Source organism: Lichenostomus cassidix, chromosome 6 (assembly GCF_008360975.1).
Source record: "Lichenostomus cassidix isolate B80296 chromosome 6, HeHo_3.0, whole genome shotgun sequence".
In the NCBI taxonomy this organism is placed as follows: Eukaryota; Metazoa; Chordata; class Aves; order Passeriformes; family Meliphagidae; genus Lichenostomus; species Lichenostomus cassidix.
In genome coordinates, this window is record NC_139487.1 from 13495846 (window position 1) to 13512481 (window position 16636).

Genomic DNA, 16636 nt, shown 5'->3' on the forward strand with positions numbered 1-16636 from the left:
CTGCACCCTTGGCAGCAGCAGGGTGTGGATGCTGGACCCCAGACACTGCTCACCCGGGGGAGGGGGGGGGCTCAGGGATGCCCAACTCCTGCCCTGGGACCCCCAACCCTGCAGCTCTCTCACAACTTGGCCCCTGTATTTGCACAGCCTCCCTGGACCCCGCACGGTCCCCAGCCTCTCCTGTCACCGTGCACAGTGCCCCCGGGTCCTTGCTTGGACTCTTCCTGTCGCCGGGACATCATTAGAAATGTTAATTATTTATTATCACTAAAAGCCCTTTTTGCTGCATTGCTGTTCTCTGCCTATCTCTCTGCCCCGTGCTGCCTGTAACCGGATCCGCCTGTGCTTGCCTCCTGCCTCGCAGTCCCCGTCCCTGCTTCCCTCCTACCTGCTGGGACGCAGGGTGGGGGAGTGAGAGCATTCCACCATCCTCCTGCAGGACGTGGCCCGATGGGACGAGCTGGACTTGTCCCTCTGGGCTCCCAGAGCCATGTCTGGTATGGAGATGCACCGGTACCAGCGCTCAGTGCGGGGACTGCCCTGTCCCATGCCAGGACAGGGGACAGGAGGACAGAGAAAGGACCTGGCTGGTGCTGAAATGGAGCCAGGGACCATCAGCTCTTCTCAGCCAGGGACAATGGTGTTCCTCTCCAGAAGCACTGGGATGGGGCTCTCTAGCCAAGGGGTCTCAGCAGGGTGTGGGCATCAGACTGTGCTGTAGCCCTCCAGGCAGCATCCCTGTGTGGGAAAGAGCAAACGGACTGCAGGGGAACCTGGGGTACTGCTGGCAGCCAGCTGGGGCTGGCAGGACACATGGGGCTGGCAGGACACACACGGGGCAGCTGGCTGCTTCAGAGAAGCCATGCAGCTGCAAGGAGGCAGGGGAATGCCTAGCCTGCCCAGCTCAGCATCCTCTGCCAGGGCTCTTGAAAGATTTATCAGCTCCAAGTGGATCCCATTGATGAATCAATTAAAGTTTATCAAAAGCAGTGGAGTTCCTTCCCATGGGGCAGGGCTGGCACTGGATGCAGCAGCACTGCCACAGCCAGCGCTGGGTGAGATTGGGAGCTGCTTCAGGTTGCAACATCCTTGAATGCTGTCCGCTGGGCAGAAATCACATCCTGGCAGTATCTGTGCCTACTAGAGCCAGCCATGGCACCCTGGTGCCTTCTAGGGACTGTGGCAGAACGGGCCGTGATGGAGTGGGCTGTGACAGTGCTGATGGGAGCCAGCTCGAGTCGGTATAAAACCTGGATCCCTCACAAGAGGTCTCTCCTTCGTGCTCTCCCCATCTCCAAAAGGAGCCAGGCTATCCAGGTTAGCAAGCTCCCCATCCCCGGCTGTTACCCCCTGCGGCTGCACAGTCCTGCTGAGCGCTGGAAAGCAAGGCAACAGCGGGAAGGAGACAACAGCGATAGCTCAGGGAGAGAGGCTGGGGGATGGCTCCCACGGGAGTGCGGGGAGGAGCACCCAGGCCACTCCTGGAGCGGTATTGATTCCTGCAGCACCAGCACTGCCTCTGTGCCTATTCATTGTCGATGTGCAGGAGAACAAGGAGCAAGAGAACCTGGCTCCCCCCTCCAGAGCCAGCCCACACTCCTCGGGGCCGTACCGCTTCCCTGCCCGCCAGCCGCCGGCAGCACCAGTGTCTGCCCGCACCACCGCCTGCTTCCCTGCATTATACAGCACTGTCACGAGCCGCCGAGTCCCCAGGTGTTTGGTGCAATAATGCAAAGCAGATCTAATCCACCCCAGCCTCAAGCTCTCTGCAGTCCTCTCCCCACAGGCTGAACGTGTTCCCTGGCCAGGCATAGGAGAGAGACCCAGGGCTGTGGGTGCTCTGGATGCTCCTGGCACAACGGAGCTGACAGGCGATTCCCCTGTTGTTCCTGCACACCCCTTGCAGTTCCCCAGAGCTTTTCTCTGCCAAAAGCACTCTGTAAGCATTTGCTCCGCAGCAATAAATCATAAGGATGCTCACACAAGCACGGGCTGGCCCTGTGCTCCCTGGGACCAGGGTGCAGCAAGGTGCTTGAGGCAATGCTCAGCCCCAGAATGTGGTTCATTCATTTCCTGGCTGCCCACAGCTTGCTGGGGTTCCACACAGCAGTTCTCTGGACTCCCTGGGTTGTCTGGGTCCTTTAGGACCAGAGCAGGGCAACGAGGGACCCCTCTGCACCCATGTGCAGTCCCAGAGGGTCCCCAGGAGGGGCTGGGGTCTGACATGGGTGCAACAGCCGCAGTTGTGGACAAGGTGGCTCCGTGTCCCTGGACCATGCCTGGTTGTCCATGTTCCCCCTGCTCAAACCCTGGCAAGATGCCAGGGAGGAGCAGCCAAAACCCCTCTTCCCTCTGACACCCCAATATGTATGTTGAGCCAGCAAATCCTCAGCTTCCTGAGAACCCGAGGGTTTGACAGACTCTCTGGCAGCTGGGAAGAGGCTCCAGGGTTCACAGAGAAAAGGTTGGTCAGGGAGAGCTGAGGTCACCCCATGCTGTCCTCCCTTCCCATCCCAAAGACCGGAGTTCAGGCCAGAGCAGGATGTTGCACAGGCAGGAGCTGGATGCACAGCTCACTTGAGATCAGTCCCAGATCTGGGGCTGCCGACAGATCCTTTCTCTCCCGCACTGCTCCTTTCAGCCTGTGCCTCCCCATGGCCCCAGCTGATGCAGCTGCAGATGAACAGACAAGGAGAGCCAGGCAGCAACTCTCGGCTTGCTCTGCTGTCCCCTGGGAGGCACAGACATGGCAGCTTTAGAACAAGACTCTTCAGAAGCAAGAACAACCCCAGCTATCAGCCGAGAGCAGCTGGTTGGCTCCTGGCATTTGCTCCTGCTGGGTGCATTCCATGGGCAGTGGGGTTTTGGACCAAGGTGCTGGGACCACTGATGCAGAGCCATGGGATACTGCAGCTCCCACCAGTACTGAGCTGAGTGCCTGGGGCATAGCTGGGGGAAGACCACGCAGCAACAGTTGACCCCCTGTCCCAAAACTGGGAACAGTGGGAGCTCAATGCCACCCTGCTCAGTGCAGAACATCAGTCAGCCCTTAGGGTGTAGGATCTCCATGCCTGGGAAGACTCCCAGCACACCTCAGATCACTCTAGACCAGGAGAAGCTGAGCCATGGTCAAGCCAAACCCTACAGTACCATTCTGGGGTAGCTAACCTCAGGGATTGGCTCAGGTGGGATGCCCTGACCCATCCATCCTTTCCTTGGGAGCGTGGGGGTGCAAGAGGTCCCTGTCCCCATGGGTGGCACTCTGGAGGGTACCACTGTGTCCTTTGAGGAAAGCAGGAGCACAGACACAGTGGCTGAGACTGGAGAGGACATGAGATTATGTTTCTGGTGGACAAAAAGAAGGGGCAGCCCACACTTCTGCAGCCCACACCTTGCAGTGCTTGGACTGTGTTACTGCTGCCATGGAAACTGCTGTGGAGCATCATTCTGTTGCACGGGCCAGGGTGACCAGGCCATGGCCACAGCAGTCCCCAGCCTTCTTCAGGCTTTGTCCACACACACCTGGATTGACAGACTGGGAGAGGCTGGATGCTGCCTGCCAGTCACCATCCTTGGGTCACCCTGGGACTGCAATATGATGGGGGCATCCCTGTGTGGGGCACCCAGGGAACAGAAGGGATAAAGAAACTAGGGAAGTGCTGGCGGGGGATGTCTGGTGCCATTCTCAGACAAACCCAGCTCCCACGCGGCCAGGGGCTCCACGCTGCTTGGCCTCCCACAAACATAAATCATTTTCTAATTTATAACATGAATAATTGATTTTGCCTCCATAGCTGGCGATAAATCTCCTGAGCGCACATGCATAAGAAAATAATAATAATGAAAGCGATCAGGATCTGCTGCCATCGATTACCTGTGAGAGGGAACATGGTCCCCTGTGTGCCACACGACGCTGGGATAGGGGCCGCTCCCCAGGGGATGCTGGGTGGCCCTTCATGGTGTGAGCTTTCCTTGTCCTGCACAGGGGCACCTGTCTGAGGTGGGACGACTGCACCTATCCTAGTTTGAGCCCCCGGGGCTGTACTGGGACCCACACTGGGCAGTCAGGAAGGTACGAGTACTTCAGGGTATCCCAGACCTCAGGCAGCAGTGGTCCCAGCTTTGTAAGTGCATCTAAGGAAGGGATAAGAGGATTGGTACAGCCCCATTCACAGATGTCCCATCCGATGCCTCAGTGGCACCTTGCCAGGGTGGCCCGTGACCGGTCCCCTGTCCCTCGGCAGCTTCACAGTCTCGGGGGAGCTGCAGAAGCTGCTCTGGCTGCCGGCTGCCCCGGTCCCTGCACGGACAGGCAGCGTGCAGGCCACGGGACATTCCTGTTCCCCGGGTCGCCTCTTCTCCGGTACCCACACCATGAGGCTGGCTAAGAAACAGCTCGTTGGAAACTGAATCGGAGAGCTTCGGCTCAGTGGGAAGCAGGTCCTGGGGCGGGTAGTGGGCAGAGACCCTCTGCCCATGAGCCAAACTATCCAGGGCGGCTGTACCAGCTTGCCCAAAACCTTCGCAGCCCGGTGTCCCCCCGTCTGCCCGCCCCTCACAGCGAGCACCTCCGCTCCCGCCCGGCGTGCGGCATCAAACGGTAACGGGAGACCCACGGCAGCCTCACGCGGGGCCACCCGCCGGCAGGAGCGGCGGTCGCTCTCCCTCTCTCCACCACCGTCCCGGCCACGGAGCCCCTTCCTGCGGCTGCCGGGCGGCGCCGGGGAAGGACGGGTCGCCGTGGCACCGGGGCCGCCGGCGGGGCCGCGCGGAGCACGCCGCTCGGCGGCGGTGAGCCCACGGTCCGGGGGAGGAGCGGCGGCCGGGTCGCGGGGCGGGGCGGGGCGGCTGCCGGGGCCGCACTACAGGTCCCGGCGCTCCCCACGGCGGGGCGGGCTCGGCGCGGCGGAAGCGGCGGCGCGGCGCGGAGCGACGGGGGACCCGGCGCGGCCACTGGTAACGGCGGCGGCCTGGCGGGCGGCACGGCCCGGCTCGGCACGGGGCGCTCGGTACCGGGGCACAGCACAGCAGCCCGGGGTGCGCACCCTGCCCCGTCCCGGCGCTGCCCCGCTCTCCCCCACCCTGGTGTCCCAGCCGTGATCCTTACCCTCTGTCCCAGCCCTGTCCCCTGTCTCTTCTCCCAGGCCTGCCCTCACGCCCTGTCCCACCCCTTCAGCCCCAGGACTTGAAGTGCCACCTCCCCCAGTCCCCAGGCAACCCCCGGGGTAGCCGGGTAACGTGGCACATTGCAGACCCCACAACTCTCCGCACTGCACAGAGCCACGGGGCGATGTGTCAGCCCTTGGGTGCAGGGGAGTTGCACGGATCCCGGGGTGCTCGGTGCCCAGTCTCTCATGCCTCGTAAAACACGTGTCTGGTGCTCTCAGGTGCTGGACACTGTTTTTCATGGTTGCCTGCAGCCCCTGTGCCCCGTCTATCCTTCACACCACCTGCGAGGTTCTGTGTGCTGCCTGCTGTGGGGCTGTCACAGCCCTAGAGTGTCCCGTGGCATGATGCTGGTGACTAGATTCTGCCTCTTGCACATTTCGGGGTGGTCACCCCAGTCACTTGCTTTCTGGTCTAAGTGCACTATGGAGCTCTGGGCCTTGCTTTTCACGCTGCTCTGCCCCCTGAGTAGCCGCTTTGGGTTATTTTACCTTCATTTTCCCAGGCTGGGTCTTGCTTTGTTTCCTGCTTACATTTCTTGGATCCTTTGAATGGTGTTTCTACGCTGGATGATGTTTGCAGCAGCTTACTTCTCAGTATCATCTGCAAATTTAATGACAATTCACTATTCAAGTAAAAGTTTGAGAGATGGTGTAAAACGAGATCCTGAAGTTCAGCTAAGTTGGCTCTTGCTTGCCTTATCAAAAAGCTTTGCCCAGCAATTCTTCTGAAATAACTGCCCTGGGTGAGCCAGTGTCCATCATCCATTGTGTTGGGTATGCAGGCCCCTTCAACTTCCAGTTTTGTTCTGTGTTAGGGATGGTATCAGGGTTTATCCTGTTCCCAGCTCTGGTTTTGTTGTTCTTTCTTGAAGAGAGAATCAGTGCCCTGTTTGCTCTGCCCAACACCGGGGCCCTGGTTTCTTCTCTGCACTGTGTGTTAGCGGGTTAATAGGTTCATCCACACTGACCAGGCCAGCCAGGTGACTGTGTCTCTGTGGAGATGCTGTTTTTGTTTTCCCTGCAGCTGTTTTTGCAAGGGTTCTGCCTAATTTGCATTTTTCTGTTTAAAAACAGTGATTTTTCCCTTTTGAGTCATCTTTATTTTTGAGCCATCATTAATTTTCCCTCCCTTCTTGTTTATTAATAGACCTTTTCACTTTTGTGCTGATTCTGCCTGGGTATATTTGTAAAGTCCTTTGTATTCCCCTTAGCATTCTGGCTGTTAACTCCTTCTGCTTGTTGGTTGTGCCTTCCCCTCCCCCCAGCTGTGAGGGGACACTATTGACTTACAAATCATCTTCCTGTCTGGAATGTTCCCCTTCTCTTGTTCCAGGTATCTCCTAAGAGCATCTATTCCAGGTGTCTCCTAAGAGTATTGCAAGTGAAAGGCACGATTGAAATCTCTCTCAGTGCCTTTGATGCTTTTGCCACCTCCTCGCATAGCCAGTGTTTGCTGTGGCTGCTCGGGAGTGTCTTTCTCCTGGCAGTAGGGGACAGAGACGTCTTAAAGCCCGTGGGGCTGCAGGCAGGACTTGGATGGGATGCAGCTCTTCACTTCTTGAATGCTTTGCTTTGCCTTGTACCAGTGGCTCTGTGTTCTTGCCTTTGCTCTGTCTGTCTCCACCAGGTATCCAGGTCCTTCCCTGACCCCACCATCTGCTTTTGAGCCAGGTGGCCTGGGCTGGAGCTGTGCTGAGAGCAGGAGAAGTGCAGGGTAGCCAAAACCTCTGACAATTCTTGCCTGGGCAGCCAGGGGCTGGTGTTGTGCAGTTGGTAAGTGTGCCACGGCACGTGCCTGGCATGGGATGAGTCCTGCGAGTGGCAGGTTCCCCAGCGGAGCTGTTTAGAATCTCCTTGTACCTGCCTTTTTATTAATCTTGTTATTATAGTTATTTTTTTCCCCTTCAAAGAGCCCAATCTGCTGCAGGCTGTAAAGAGTGACATTGTGGTGTGTGAGCTGCGTGCCAAGGCTGCGTGAGGTCCCCCAAGGCTCCTGGTCCCCCAGTATTGCCATCCCTGTTCACTGTCAGGGCTTTAAGGTTATCTGCTCTATCGATGGGAATATGGATTGAGTGGAATTAGAAACCTCGAAGGCTAAAAATACAGCTCCCTGCCAGGAAATGCGGCAGCCTGCTGAGAGGGTGCTGCATGGCACTGAGACTTCTCCAGGAACTGGCATGTTCCACGTGAGTGCCACAGACCAGCATCCGTGCCTGTTCCCAGGTTCCCTGAGCAGGACTGTGGCTGGCTTGCTTTTGTTTGTGGGGTCCTTCCCTGGACAGGACAGGGAGAGAAATCAGGGAGAAAACACTGCCCATGTGTGCTGCAGATGTTCGCTAGAGGAGAAACACAGGCTGGCACATGACCGGGCAGCTCACTGAGAGCTCACAAACAACATACCATGAGCAGCATGTTCCTGGGAACAGCGTGAGAGGAGCCTGTGCCTTCAGGGAGCTCTGGCTGCCTTCTGGCTGGTGATCCTGGCCCTGCCAGGCTGTGTTGTGCTGGCCTCATGGGCTTTACATGCCAGACAGCTGGGCAGCGCTCCATCACTACTTTTACCATGGTACCGTGGCCTTTCCATGCCTGGTGCCACAGTGCTGAGTTGTTTTGCTAAGCAGCTTTATAAAACAGGACAGTATCTGGGGCAGTATAGGCCTTTTTGGGGATGCACTGCCCATCTCTGCCTGACTCTGTGGGGCAAGCGTGGTCCCAGACTCTGGAAGTGGCAGGGTTGCCCTGCCTAGCGTAGTGTGAATGAGACCCAAAGCCAGGGCCATTGCTCTGCCTCCTGGAGCATGAAATCAGTTGGTGCCGACCCGTGGCTGTGGCATCGATGGAGTGTGTAATAGGCTGGGGGCAGGAGCTGTGCTGCCCTGTTGGGGAAAAACAAAATGCTGCAGCATCCCTGCCAGCGTGGGTCATCTACCACCTTGCTGTGCTTCTTCCCCGGCTGCAGGAAGCAGCTCTTCCCCAGCAGTGTGTGGCAGGCAGAGGCAAAGCTGTGCAGGGAGAGGATGCTCCCAGCACCAGCCGTCTGGCTAATGCTGCACCATCTGCTTTGGAGGGTGAGGCAAGGTGAATGGCAAGCTTTCGAGGAGCCCATAAATCCTGTGTGCAAAGGCTCTTGGAGGTGACATGGGATGTGCGTGGAGTAATGCTGCTCCTTGTTGCTCCTCGTGCTGGCAATTCTCAGGAAGCAGAGCCTGGGGAGATCACTGACCCCCACAAGACATTCAGTGATGAACCATGGGTTAAGACTCCGGGCTTGGCTGGGAAAAATCCTTTAGCAGAACATGCTTCAGTGCAGTTGGAAGCTCTCTGTGGTTGGAAATGGTGGTGCCGGGGGGGCTTCCAGTGCCCCCTCCCCTCTGGCACCCGGGCTGCCACTTGGTGAGAAAATGTATAATGCCTCAGTGTTGAAAAATGACTAATCCAGTCCTTGGAAGGTTTGTAGGATACATTCCTTTCTTGCGGTCGATAAAGATAAAGGGGATCGTTCTGCCAGCAAAATTAGTGTATCAAAGAGGGGGAAAAAATGACAAGAGCTGTGGAGACAGAAAAATGATTGGGGCAGCCCTGGTATGGTGCTCAGTATCACCGCGGCGCCCGTGCCTGCACCTCGTGTTCCTGCCCACCTTTGCAGCATGGGATGCAGGCAGAGGCGCCGCGGTCATGCTGGGGATACTGCCTTGCTGGGCTTTTCCAGTGGTTTCCAGAGAGCCATGAGAGACTCATCCATCATTCCAAGGCAACGGTCTGTCCATCCACCAGGAAGAGGGGATGATGCCGTGTGGCATGGGCAGCCCCAGCCACTTTCCAGCCACTGGTTGGCCTCCCCTCGCCTTCCCGGCACCGCTGCTGGCTGTTGGTGAGGGGCCACAGAGAGCGTTCGCGCCTCGGTCAGGGGCTGCGTGGAGGGGAGGCTAATGTACCGGAGGTGCCTCGGAAATGAGAGCCTTGGATGGGTTCCTGGCCCTATTGATCTGCCGGCAGTTTATGCATCCTGACATTCATAATCTCAGTCGGCGCTGATGGTCCAGATTAATGGGCCCAGGGGCTGTCCATCCGTCACTTCACATTAATTACTGAAGAGGTGTTTTTCCAGTGATTTACCTGACAGCGGCCTGTGATGAATCCCCCTAAACGGAGTGGGCAGTGATTAATCATGGGGCCCCAGCCCAGCCCCACTCTGCCTTCCCCTCAACCACAGTGCAGCCCCCTGCACCATCCGTCTCCATAAACCCTGTCTGATGCATATTTATAGGGGCAGGGGGGCCTGGCCGCTTGCAGCGTGCCTGCTTCTGCCAAAGATGATGAAAAATAAATCTCTGTTGGGACGGGGCAGCAGGTGAGCAGGGCTGCAGCATGCCATGGTCCTGCGCCAGGGTATCCCTGGGCTGGGGTTTGCTTTCTGTTGTTCTGTGGCTGCCTCAGGCTTCTCTGTGGTTTTTGATGCCTGAGCAGTACATGGTCTCAGTGTTCTGCTTCAGCTGCAGACACTGGTCCCTTGGACTGGAGGGTCCCAGGCAGCAGCTGCTGGAGTAGGGCTGGTGCCTCAGTGATGCCGGTAGGATTTCCCTGCTTCCCCCAAGCCAGATACACCCCGCCAAAGGCTGTAGGGCTGTGGGGTGCTGCAGGTGCCAAACCCTGTCTGCAGATATGCTGCTGCCTGGCAGCGTTGGGGCTTCACAATCCATCACTGCATGCCAGCTGCTGAGGGAGCAAGGCTGGGTGCTGGGACCCTGGCTTGGTGACCTGGGCAGGGGCTGCCCTCTATGCACTTGGCTGTGGGGCTGTTGGGCTGTGGATGGGACAGTGACAATGTTCTCTTTGGCAGGCAGTGGTGGCACCATGCAGCAGGAGGCGGAGGGCAGCCGGACGCGCCGCAGGAAGCCTGACATGGCCCTCTACGTGCCCAAAGCGCGGCGGGAGAGAGAGGCGCGAGCGGCGGGTGATGCACAGGTTGAGCACCGCTGGGAGCCTGAGAACCACCGCCTGGTGCAGGACTCTGGCCGGGGCAGTGGCGAGGGGCAGAGGCGAAGCCCCCGTGCCAGAACACAGGCAGGCAGAGTGGCAAGGAGGGAGAACAAGGTGGATGCCAGCCCAAAGGAGCCGTGGACAGCATCTGCCAAGCACAGCCATAGGATGGGAGGCAGCTGCCCCATTGCACTGGAAAGCCTGGAGGCATCACCCAAAATGTGTGAGCCAGATCCAGCTGTTGCTCAGCCCAGGGACAGGCAGGACAAAGCATCTCATGAAGGACTTGGAGAGCTCAGCCACAGCCATGCGATGATAAGAACTGAGCCTGACCCTCCATCTCTACTGAGTGCCCAGGCTGGGGCTGTGAAGGCTACCCCTGAGCCTGGGGGTGACCCCACTAGCCCAACACCCACTGGTAGCCCAACACTGGTTTGTCAGACAGGTCTGAGTGGCATGTTGGAGCACCTGGGGGACACCACCCCAGATCCAGCTGGGGCCCTCTCCCGAAGCCTGGGAGACGCTATCGGGCAGTCAGCAGGGGTGGACAACTACAGCAGGGTGCCCCCGTTGGTGGGGGAAACAATAGGTCTGAAAGCTAGGGAGGAGGAGAGGGAGGAGGAGAGGGAGGAGGAGAGGGAGGAGGAGAGGGAGGAGGAGAGGTCTCTCCTGGCAGAACAGAGCGAGGATGGTGCCACTGGGATACTGGAGGAAGAGGAGAGGTGGGGAGGCAGGACTGAGCTTCCTGGAGAGAGCACCTTGTGTGCACCAGGAGCCAGCTGCGAACCTGTGTTCTTGAGGGATAGCATGGGCGATGTGCCAGACCTCCCAGCGGGGAGCACTCCACAGCATGGCATGGGCAGCCCATCCCAGCTCCTGCCTGTCGTGGATGAGAGCACTGCTGGTGCCGGGGATCCCGGTGGGGAGGGTGACCTGGTGCCTGCTGTAGAGGAAGCGGGCAGCACTTCTGCCTGCACAGATAGCAGTGCTGGGGCTGAGAGCAGCCTGTGGGAGGGGGCAGCTCCGGAGAGCTGTGAGTCCCCGCCGCCCCTAGAGCTGCTGTGCCGTGGCATGGAGGGGCTCTCACCTGTGTCCTCAGCCAAGGAGCTGGCAAGGCCAGATGAGGATGTGGGCTTGCTGCAGAAGCACCAATGTGGCCAGGAGGCTGAGAAGGAAGAGAGGGGTCTTCACAGCACCTCCCCAAAGGAAGGACAGACCAGTGCCAGTGCTGAAACCCTGAGCCAGGCCAGCCCGGGTGCCGAGGAGAGCTGGGATGTGCTGTTCAACGATGATGGAGACTGCCTGGACCCGCGCCTGCTGGAGGAGGTACTTTCTGCAAACCAGTGTTTGTGGGGATTTGCAGGGATGGTGACTGGTGCCTGCTGGGATGTGGGGGATGTCTGTTCCTGTGTTCTCTGGGGTGAGTGCATGGCGTGGGCGGGCTGCACCCAGGGCATGTGGTCAGCCTGGCTGGCTGTGCTGCCTGCTCTTAGAGCCAGCCTTCCCCTGTGGTGCCAAAACACCTGGGATCTCCACCTTCCCCCTGTCAGTCCCAGTCTCATCCCAATCCCATCCCATTGCATCCCACATTGCTGGTGAAGGCTGGGGTGATCATCCCTCTATAGTACATAAAGTGCACCCAGTAAAACCTGCTGAAGTGCCATAAACTGCAACTGCACCCTCATGAAACCAGGGCTGGTGATAAAGAAATGGGCTGAGATGTATGGGCTCCCATTGAAACAGCAACGGGATGTTTCCTTGAAGCTATGGCTTCTTAATCAGCTGTGGCTCATTGCCATTCCCTCCTGCACACATGCCGCTGAATTTACTACAGTTGGCTGCTTGGTGCCAGGACCCACACCGTTTTGCTGCCGTTCACAAGGAAAGCTCAGCTCCTGCAGCAAAGCTGGATATCCCTTATTGCATTTTAAATCAATAGCGCCAAACTGGTAATTTTCCAAATGACATTAATGTACCTGAAGTAACAAACAGCATTAATATTGTTACATTCAGTGTCTGTCTACCCCTGCATGGAAGCAGGGTGTGAAGTGGCGGATGGTGCCTTGATAACAGCGTCTGTGAAGGGATGAGATTAACTCAAGAGCACCCTTCCTGAGGGACATGGATCCCACCTTGTACACAAGGCCTTCCTTGGGCTGATGTGTCCTCTCGGAGCCTGGGATGGTGCTGAGACAGTGGGTGGGACACACAGGGCTCACATTTGGGGGGGTGTGGAAGAGCATTGGGTACCCCCACCCTTGTCTGGCTGTGCTCCCTTCAGCCATGGTCCCTCACCCTCCAGACAGCAGTTTGTGGTGAGTGCTGGTGCGAGGAGGACAGCACTGCTGCTCTGATGGCAGCTGGCGCAGGTGGCACTGGCTTTCTGTGGGCTGAGGCCATGGGCATGGCTTTGTCCTTGGGGGAGGAAGGTCGGGGAGGATCCCTAGGATGCTGTGGGCCAGGTTGTGCCATGCAGTCCAGGTTCTCACTCCAAGGAGTAGCTGTATTAGCTCTTCCATGCAGAAGCTCTGAGACAAGTTGGAGCTTTTCAGGGAACTTCCCAGAATGGGTGAAAAAGAACCTGAAATAGCCATTTATCAATCAAAAGTTGCCATCTTTGTCCCCTGCAGATTCCCATGTGGAGCCTGGTGCTTCCTGAGCCCTCTGAGCTCTTGTCAGGTGGATGTAGCTGCTCGGGGAGGGCACAGGCTCTTGGGAAGATGGAGCTGTTGTTAATTAACAAAAAGAACAAAAAAATTAGTAATGTCTTCCTCGTAACCAAATCCTTATGCAATGCGGATAGCTGGCAGAGAGCAAGATTTATGACGTTCTGTGTGGAGAAGAGATTTCTGATAGCGGATGGCTCTTTAATCTCGCAGGAAAAAAACACCATAGTGAGCACCATTGGCTGGAAGCTGAAACCAGACAAATTCAGAGTAGAAATCAGTTTGAACGCCGAGTAATTAAGCACTGCGACCGTTTCCTTGCAGGCTCAGTGGACTCTCCATCAGGCGGTGCGGCATGGCAGGGGCTGCTGTGCGTGCGTGCTCAGGGCTGTGCTGTAACCGAGCAGCCACAGACCCCTCTGACCTGCTCTGGCAGAGGTGCCTCTTTAGAGAGCAGCAAGATGCGATGGACAGGCTTCATTTTCCCTGTCATCTGTCTGTCCATACATCAGCAAACCCTCCCCAGGATGCCTGCCAGGGCTGGGGACTGTACAATGGCTCCCACTCCCTGCCCTGCCCCATGGCTGGAGAGCTGCTGGCATGCCGTGTGCCGGGGGACCTGTTGAGCCGTGCCTGTCGCCAGGCTGAGCCCTGCTGCCAGACGGCTCCTGTCCTTCCCGCCCCGCCACACTTGGTGATTTGTGAAGGTCAAGGACCGCTCCGGCACTCTGTGCTCCTGCTCTCTAATCATCTTCCCAGTGCCTGGCACTACCTGAATGCTCTGCTCCCTCAAGCAGCACCGCAGGGCTTTTTCCTGCCTGGGAATGTCTCCCTTGCCTATCCCGAGCAGGTGTAGGGTGCCTGAAGGGTGGGCTGCCCTGCACGGAGGGTGATGGCAGGGCAGGTGGCTCTGCTGGCAGTGCTGGCCTGTCCCGTGAGCTCTATAACTCAGCTCTACCCTCCGCCAGCATCCAGCCGCCATGGCAGCACCCCCTCACCTGCCATGAATCCATCTTCCCCATAAAATTGTCGGAATGAGCACTTTTTATCGACTGAGCTGGCCGGGATTTATGGTCTCTAACCTTGCAGCCGTGGTGTGCTCTGCTATGATCTCTTAGGGGATTGGGGTGGGAACCCACCTGAGTTATGTACCCATTTCCTGGCATCAGGCCAGCCCCACGCTCCAGGGGGAACAGGGGAGCTGTCAGCAGCTTTCGACTGCACCTGGCCTGGTGTCTCAGCTTGAGCAGGGCAGCGAATCCCCTTGGCCACTGGCATGGCGTGGTTTGGAAAGCAAGGGCTCAGCAAACAATGCAGCATGGCCAACTGGGCAGAGGGTGGTGCAGGGTGACCAACTGGCACCAGTGCTGTGGGACAGAGGGAAATAGGGGCTGGCTGCACTCCTGTGTTGTGGCAGAGGGGGCTGCTGCCTGTGTTTTAAAATAAAGGTTGAAAAATGCGGAAGGTAGAAAAGCTCTACAGCCATCATATTTTAGGGCTGGAGAAAGTGTCCCACTGTGAGGTACTAAAGGTGCACAACCCATTTTATCAAGAAGAAGATTGAGAAGGGACTTGATTAACATTAGTAAGTGCTGTCACAGGGAGGGGACCAGAGACTGAGGGTTCTTTAATCCAGCAGAGAGGCAGAACAAGAACTGCCGGCTGGAAAGGGAAGTCAGACAAATTCAAATGAGAAATAAAACATAAATTTTTAGGTGCACAGGTGATTAACCAGCAGAACTTGCTCCTCAGGGGGGCCGTGTCTTTTTCATCTTTGTATCTGGGGTGCTGATAGGCTGGTCTGATGCATGTGCTGCAGCCGGGGTGTGCTGAGCCTGGTGCTTTCATGTGGCACAGAGACATCAGTCTTTCCTCCTGGCATTACTGTCCTGCTCCTTGTTCTTCCCCAAATGTATTTCAGGTCATCTCATCTCTGTGGAAGGAGGGGTGTGCTTGGAGGTATATTGTGCTGTTTCACCCCTGTCATTCCTACCATGTTCCTCATGGGGCCATGAGGAGCGTGGCAAGTGAAGGGATGCTGGTAATGGGAATAGCAAGTGCATAGTGTGAGAACCCTGGTTGATAACTCCTAATGCTCAATGCCGTGAATCCATTTGCAGTGCAAGGGTAGAGTGCAGGGGCCTGGACCATTTTCTGGGGAGCACTTACCTTGGGTTGAGAGCTGCTGTGGGGCAGGTGGGCATGGGTTGCTCAGTGCTGTGCCTCTCCTGCTGCTGCAGCTCTTAATGGGTAAGAAGCACGAGGAGAGCCAGCAGTCACCCCGCTTTAACTACTATGGGGCCGAACCTGCTGCACCAGACATCAGTGATGATGAGCTGCCCCACGTCATCGAGATCTACGATTTCCCCTCGGATTTCCGCACCGAGGACCTGATGCGTGTCTTCTGCAGCTATCAGTGAGTCTGCCAGCACTCGCACTCTGTCCCTGGTGCTGGGGTTCCCTGCCTGGGCTCTGCTCCAGATGGCTGCCCATCAGTTGCTGATGCCTTGCTGAGCTTCCCTCTCTTTGGCAGGAAAAAAGGCTTTGATGTTAAGTGGGTGGATGATACGCACGCCCTGGGCATCTTCTCCAGCCCCATAACAGGTACTGCTCCTGGTTCAGCTGGGGATGGGCAGAGGAGGCGTCCCTCTCCCGCAGCTAGATCCTGGGCATGGGGCTGACCCTGCACATGGACATGCTGCTCTCTTCCTGCAGCACGTGATGCCCTCAGCACCAAGCACCTGATGGTGAAGACGCGCCCACTCTCCCAGGGCACCCGCGCCTCTAAAGCCAAAGCCAGGGCATATGCTGGTGAGTGGTGCTGGCCTGTGCCAGCCTGTGCCATCATGCTTGTGCTGCAACATCATCCTGATAACTGGGGAGGGATGGGACAGCCAGCATGGCTCCACAGCTTTGTCAGCTGCCCTGTCCCTCCCAGAACGCCCCACTAATGTCCCCATCTTCACAGAGTACCTGCAGCCGGCCAAGGAACGCCCTGAAACATCAGCTGTCCTGGCCAGGAGGCTGGTGATTGGTGCTCTTGGGGTACGGAGCAACCAGACACCAGCCCAGCGAGATGCTGAGCGGAGGAAGCTGCAAGAAGCTCAAGGTGAGTTTTGGATTCCTGGAGGGGTTGCAGTATGGGGGAGCCTTCCTCGTTCATGCTCCTTCTCAAAGGGTGCTGGGCAGGAGGGAGCTGCTGCAGGGCGGACTCCAGCCACCTCCACAGGGAGGTGGGGTGACAGGGACGTGGCATTGACCGTCTTGTCTCTGCAGAGAGGAAGCGCCTGGAGAACAAGCAGCGGGAGGATGCCTGGGAGGGCCGGGACTGAGCCAGGAGGCTGCACTTTCAGCCCAAGTCCCTCTCTGCAGGCAGGCAGAGCACTCTGCTTCTCAGAGCTGGGATAGATTCTGCACTGCATTCAAAAGCACTGGGCTGCATCACCAAAAGGGCTGAGCAGCATGCGGGCTGGTTGGTGCTGTGGGGATGCTGTTGCTGTCAGGCAGCACTGCCCACCCTGCCGAGGGCAGAACCCCCAAAAGCTGCCAGCCGCAGCAGGAGCCAACAGCAGGATGCAGGGAGCTCACCAGAGAGCTCCCTGCAGAGGGGGACTGTGTGGGGCGGCCCTGGCCACCTGGCAGGGCCTTGCGAGTGAGAGTTTCTGTCCTTTATTTTGCTAATAAATGCCATTTATTTTATTTGCTTGCCTGGGTGGTGGCTTCCCATTCCCTTCATACCGGGAGAGGGTGTGCGTGCCAGGGGCAGCTGCGCGTGGTCCCCACCGCTGCAGGGATGTCCACCCCTCCCAGGTGCTGGGTGTC

The 16636-nt window shown here is 57.7% G+C and overlaps 1 protein-coding gene across 6 annotated transcripts; it reads left to right on the forward strand.

The window, feature by feature from the left end:
• Positions 1-4856: 4856 nt before the first annotated feature.
• R3HCC1L (R3H domain and coiled-coil containing 1 like) lies at positions 4857-16513 on the forward strand. Of its 6 annotated transcripts, none has more exons than XM_085065082.1 (7): positions 4857-4956; positions 10009-11474; positions 15055-15230; positions 15348-15418; positions 15530-15625; positions 15783-15923; positions 16091-16513. In XM_085065082.1, exons 2-7 carry the CDS (start codon positions 10023-10025, stop codon positions 16144-16146), a joined length of 1992 nt encoding a protein of 663 aa, XP_084921208.1. In that variant the 5' UTR covers positions 4857-4956; positions 10009-10022; the 3' UTR covers positions 16147-16513. The 6 variants fall into 6 exon arrangements, with proteins under 6 accessions (XP_084921208.1, XP_084921213.1, XP_084921212.1 ...); XM_085065087.1 differs by having other exon boundaries at positions 4920-5037; XM_085065086.1 differs by having other exon boundaries at positions 4945-5037; positions 10013-11474.
• The last annotated feature ends 123 nt before the right edge of the window (positions 16514-16636 follow it).

Excerpts from the sequence above, each read along its gene's own strand:
- R3HCC1L (XM_085065081.1), top strand. The coding sequence starts at position 7,317 with ATGGCACTGAGACTTCTCCAGGAACTGGCATGTTCCAC. Across the intron at positions 7,355-10,012 it reads CAGGAACTGGCATGTTCCAC|TGGTGGCACCATGCAGCAGG; the intron begins GTGAGTGCCACA and ends TTTGGCAGGCAG. Across the intron at positions 15,419-15,529 it reads CTTCTCCAGCCCCATAACAG|CACGTGATGCCCTCAGCACC; the intron begins GTACTGCTCCTG and ends CTCTTCCTGCAG.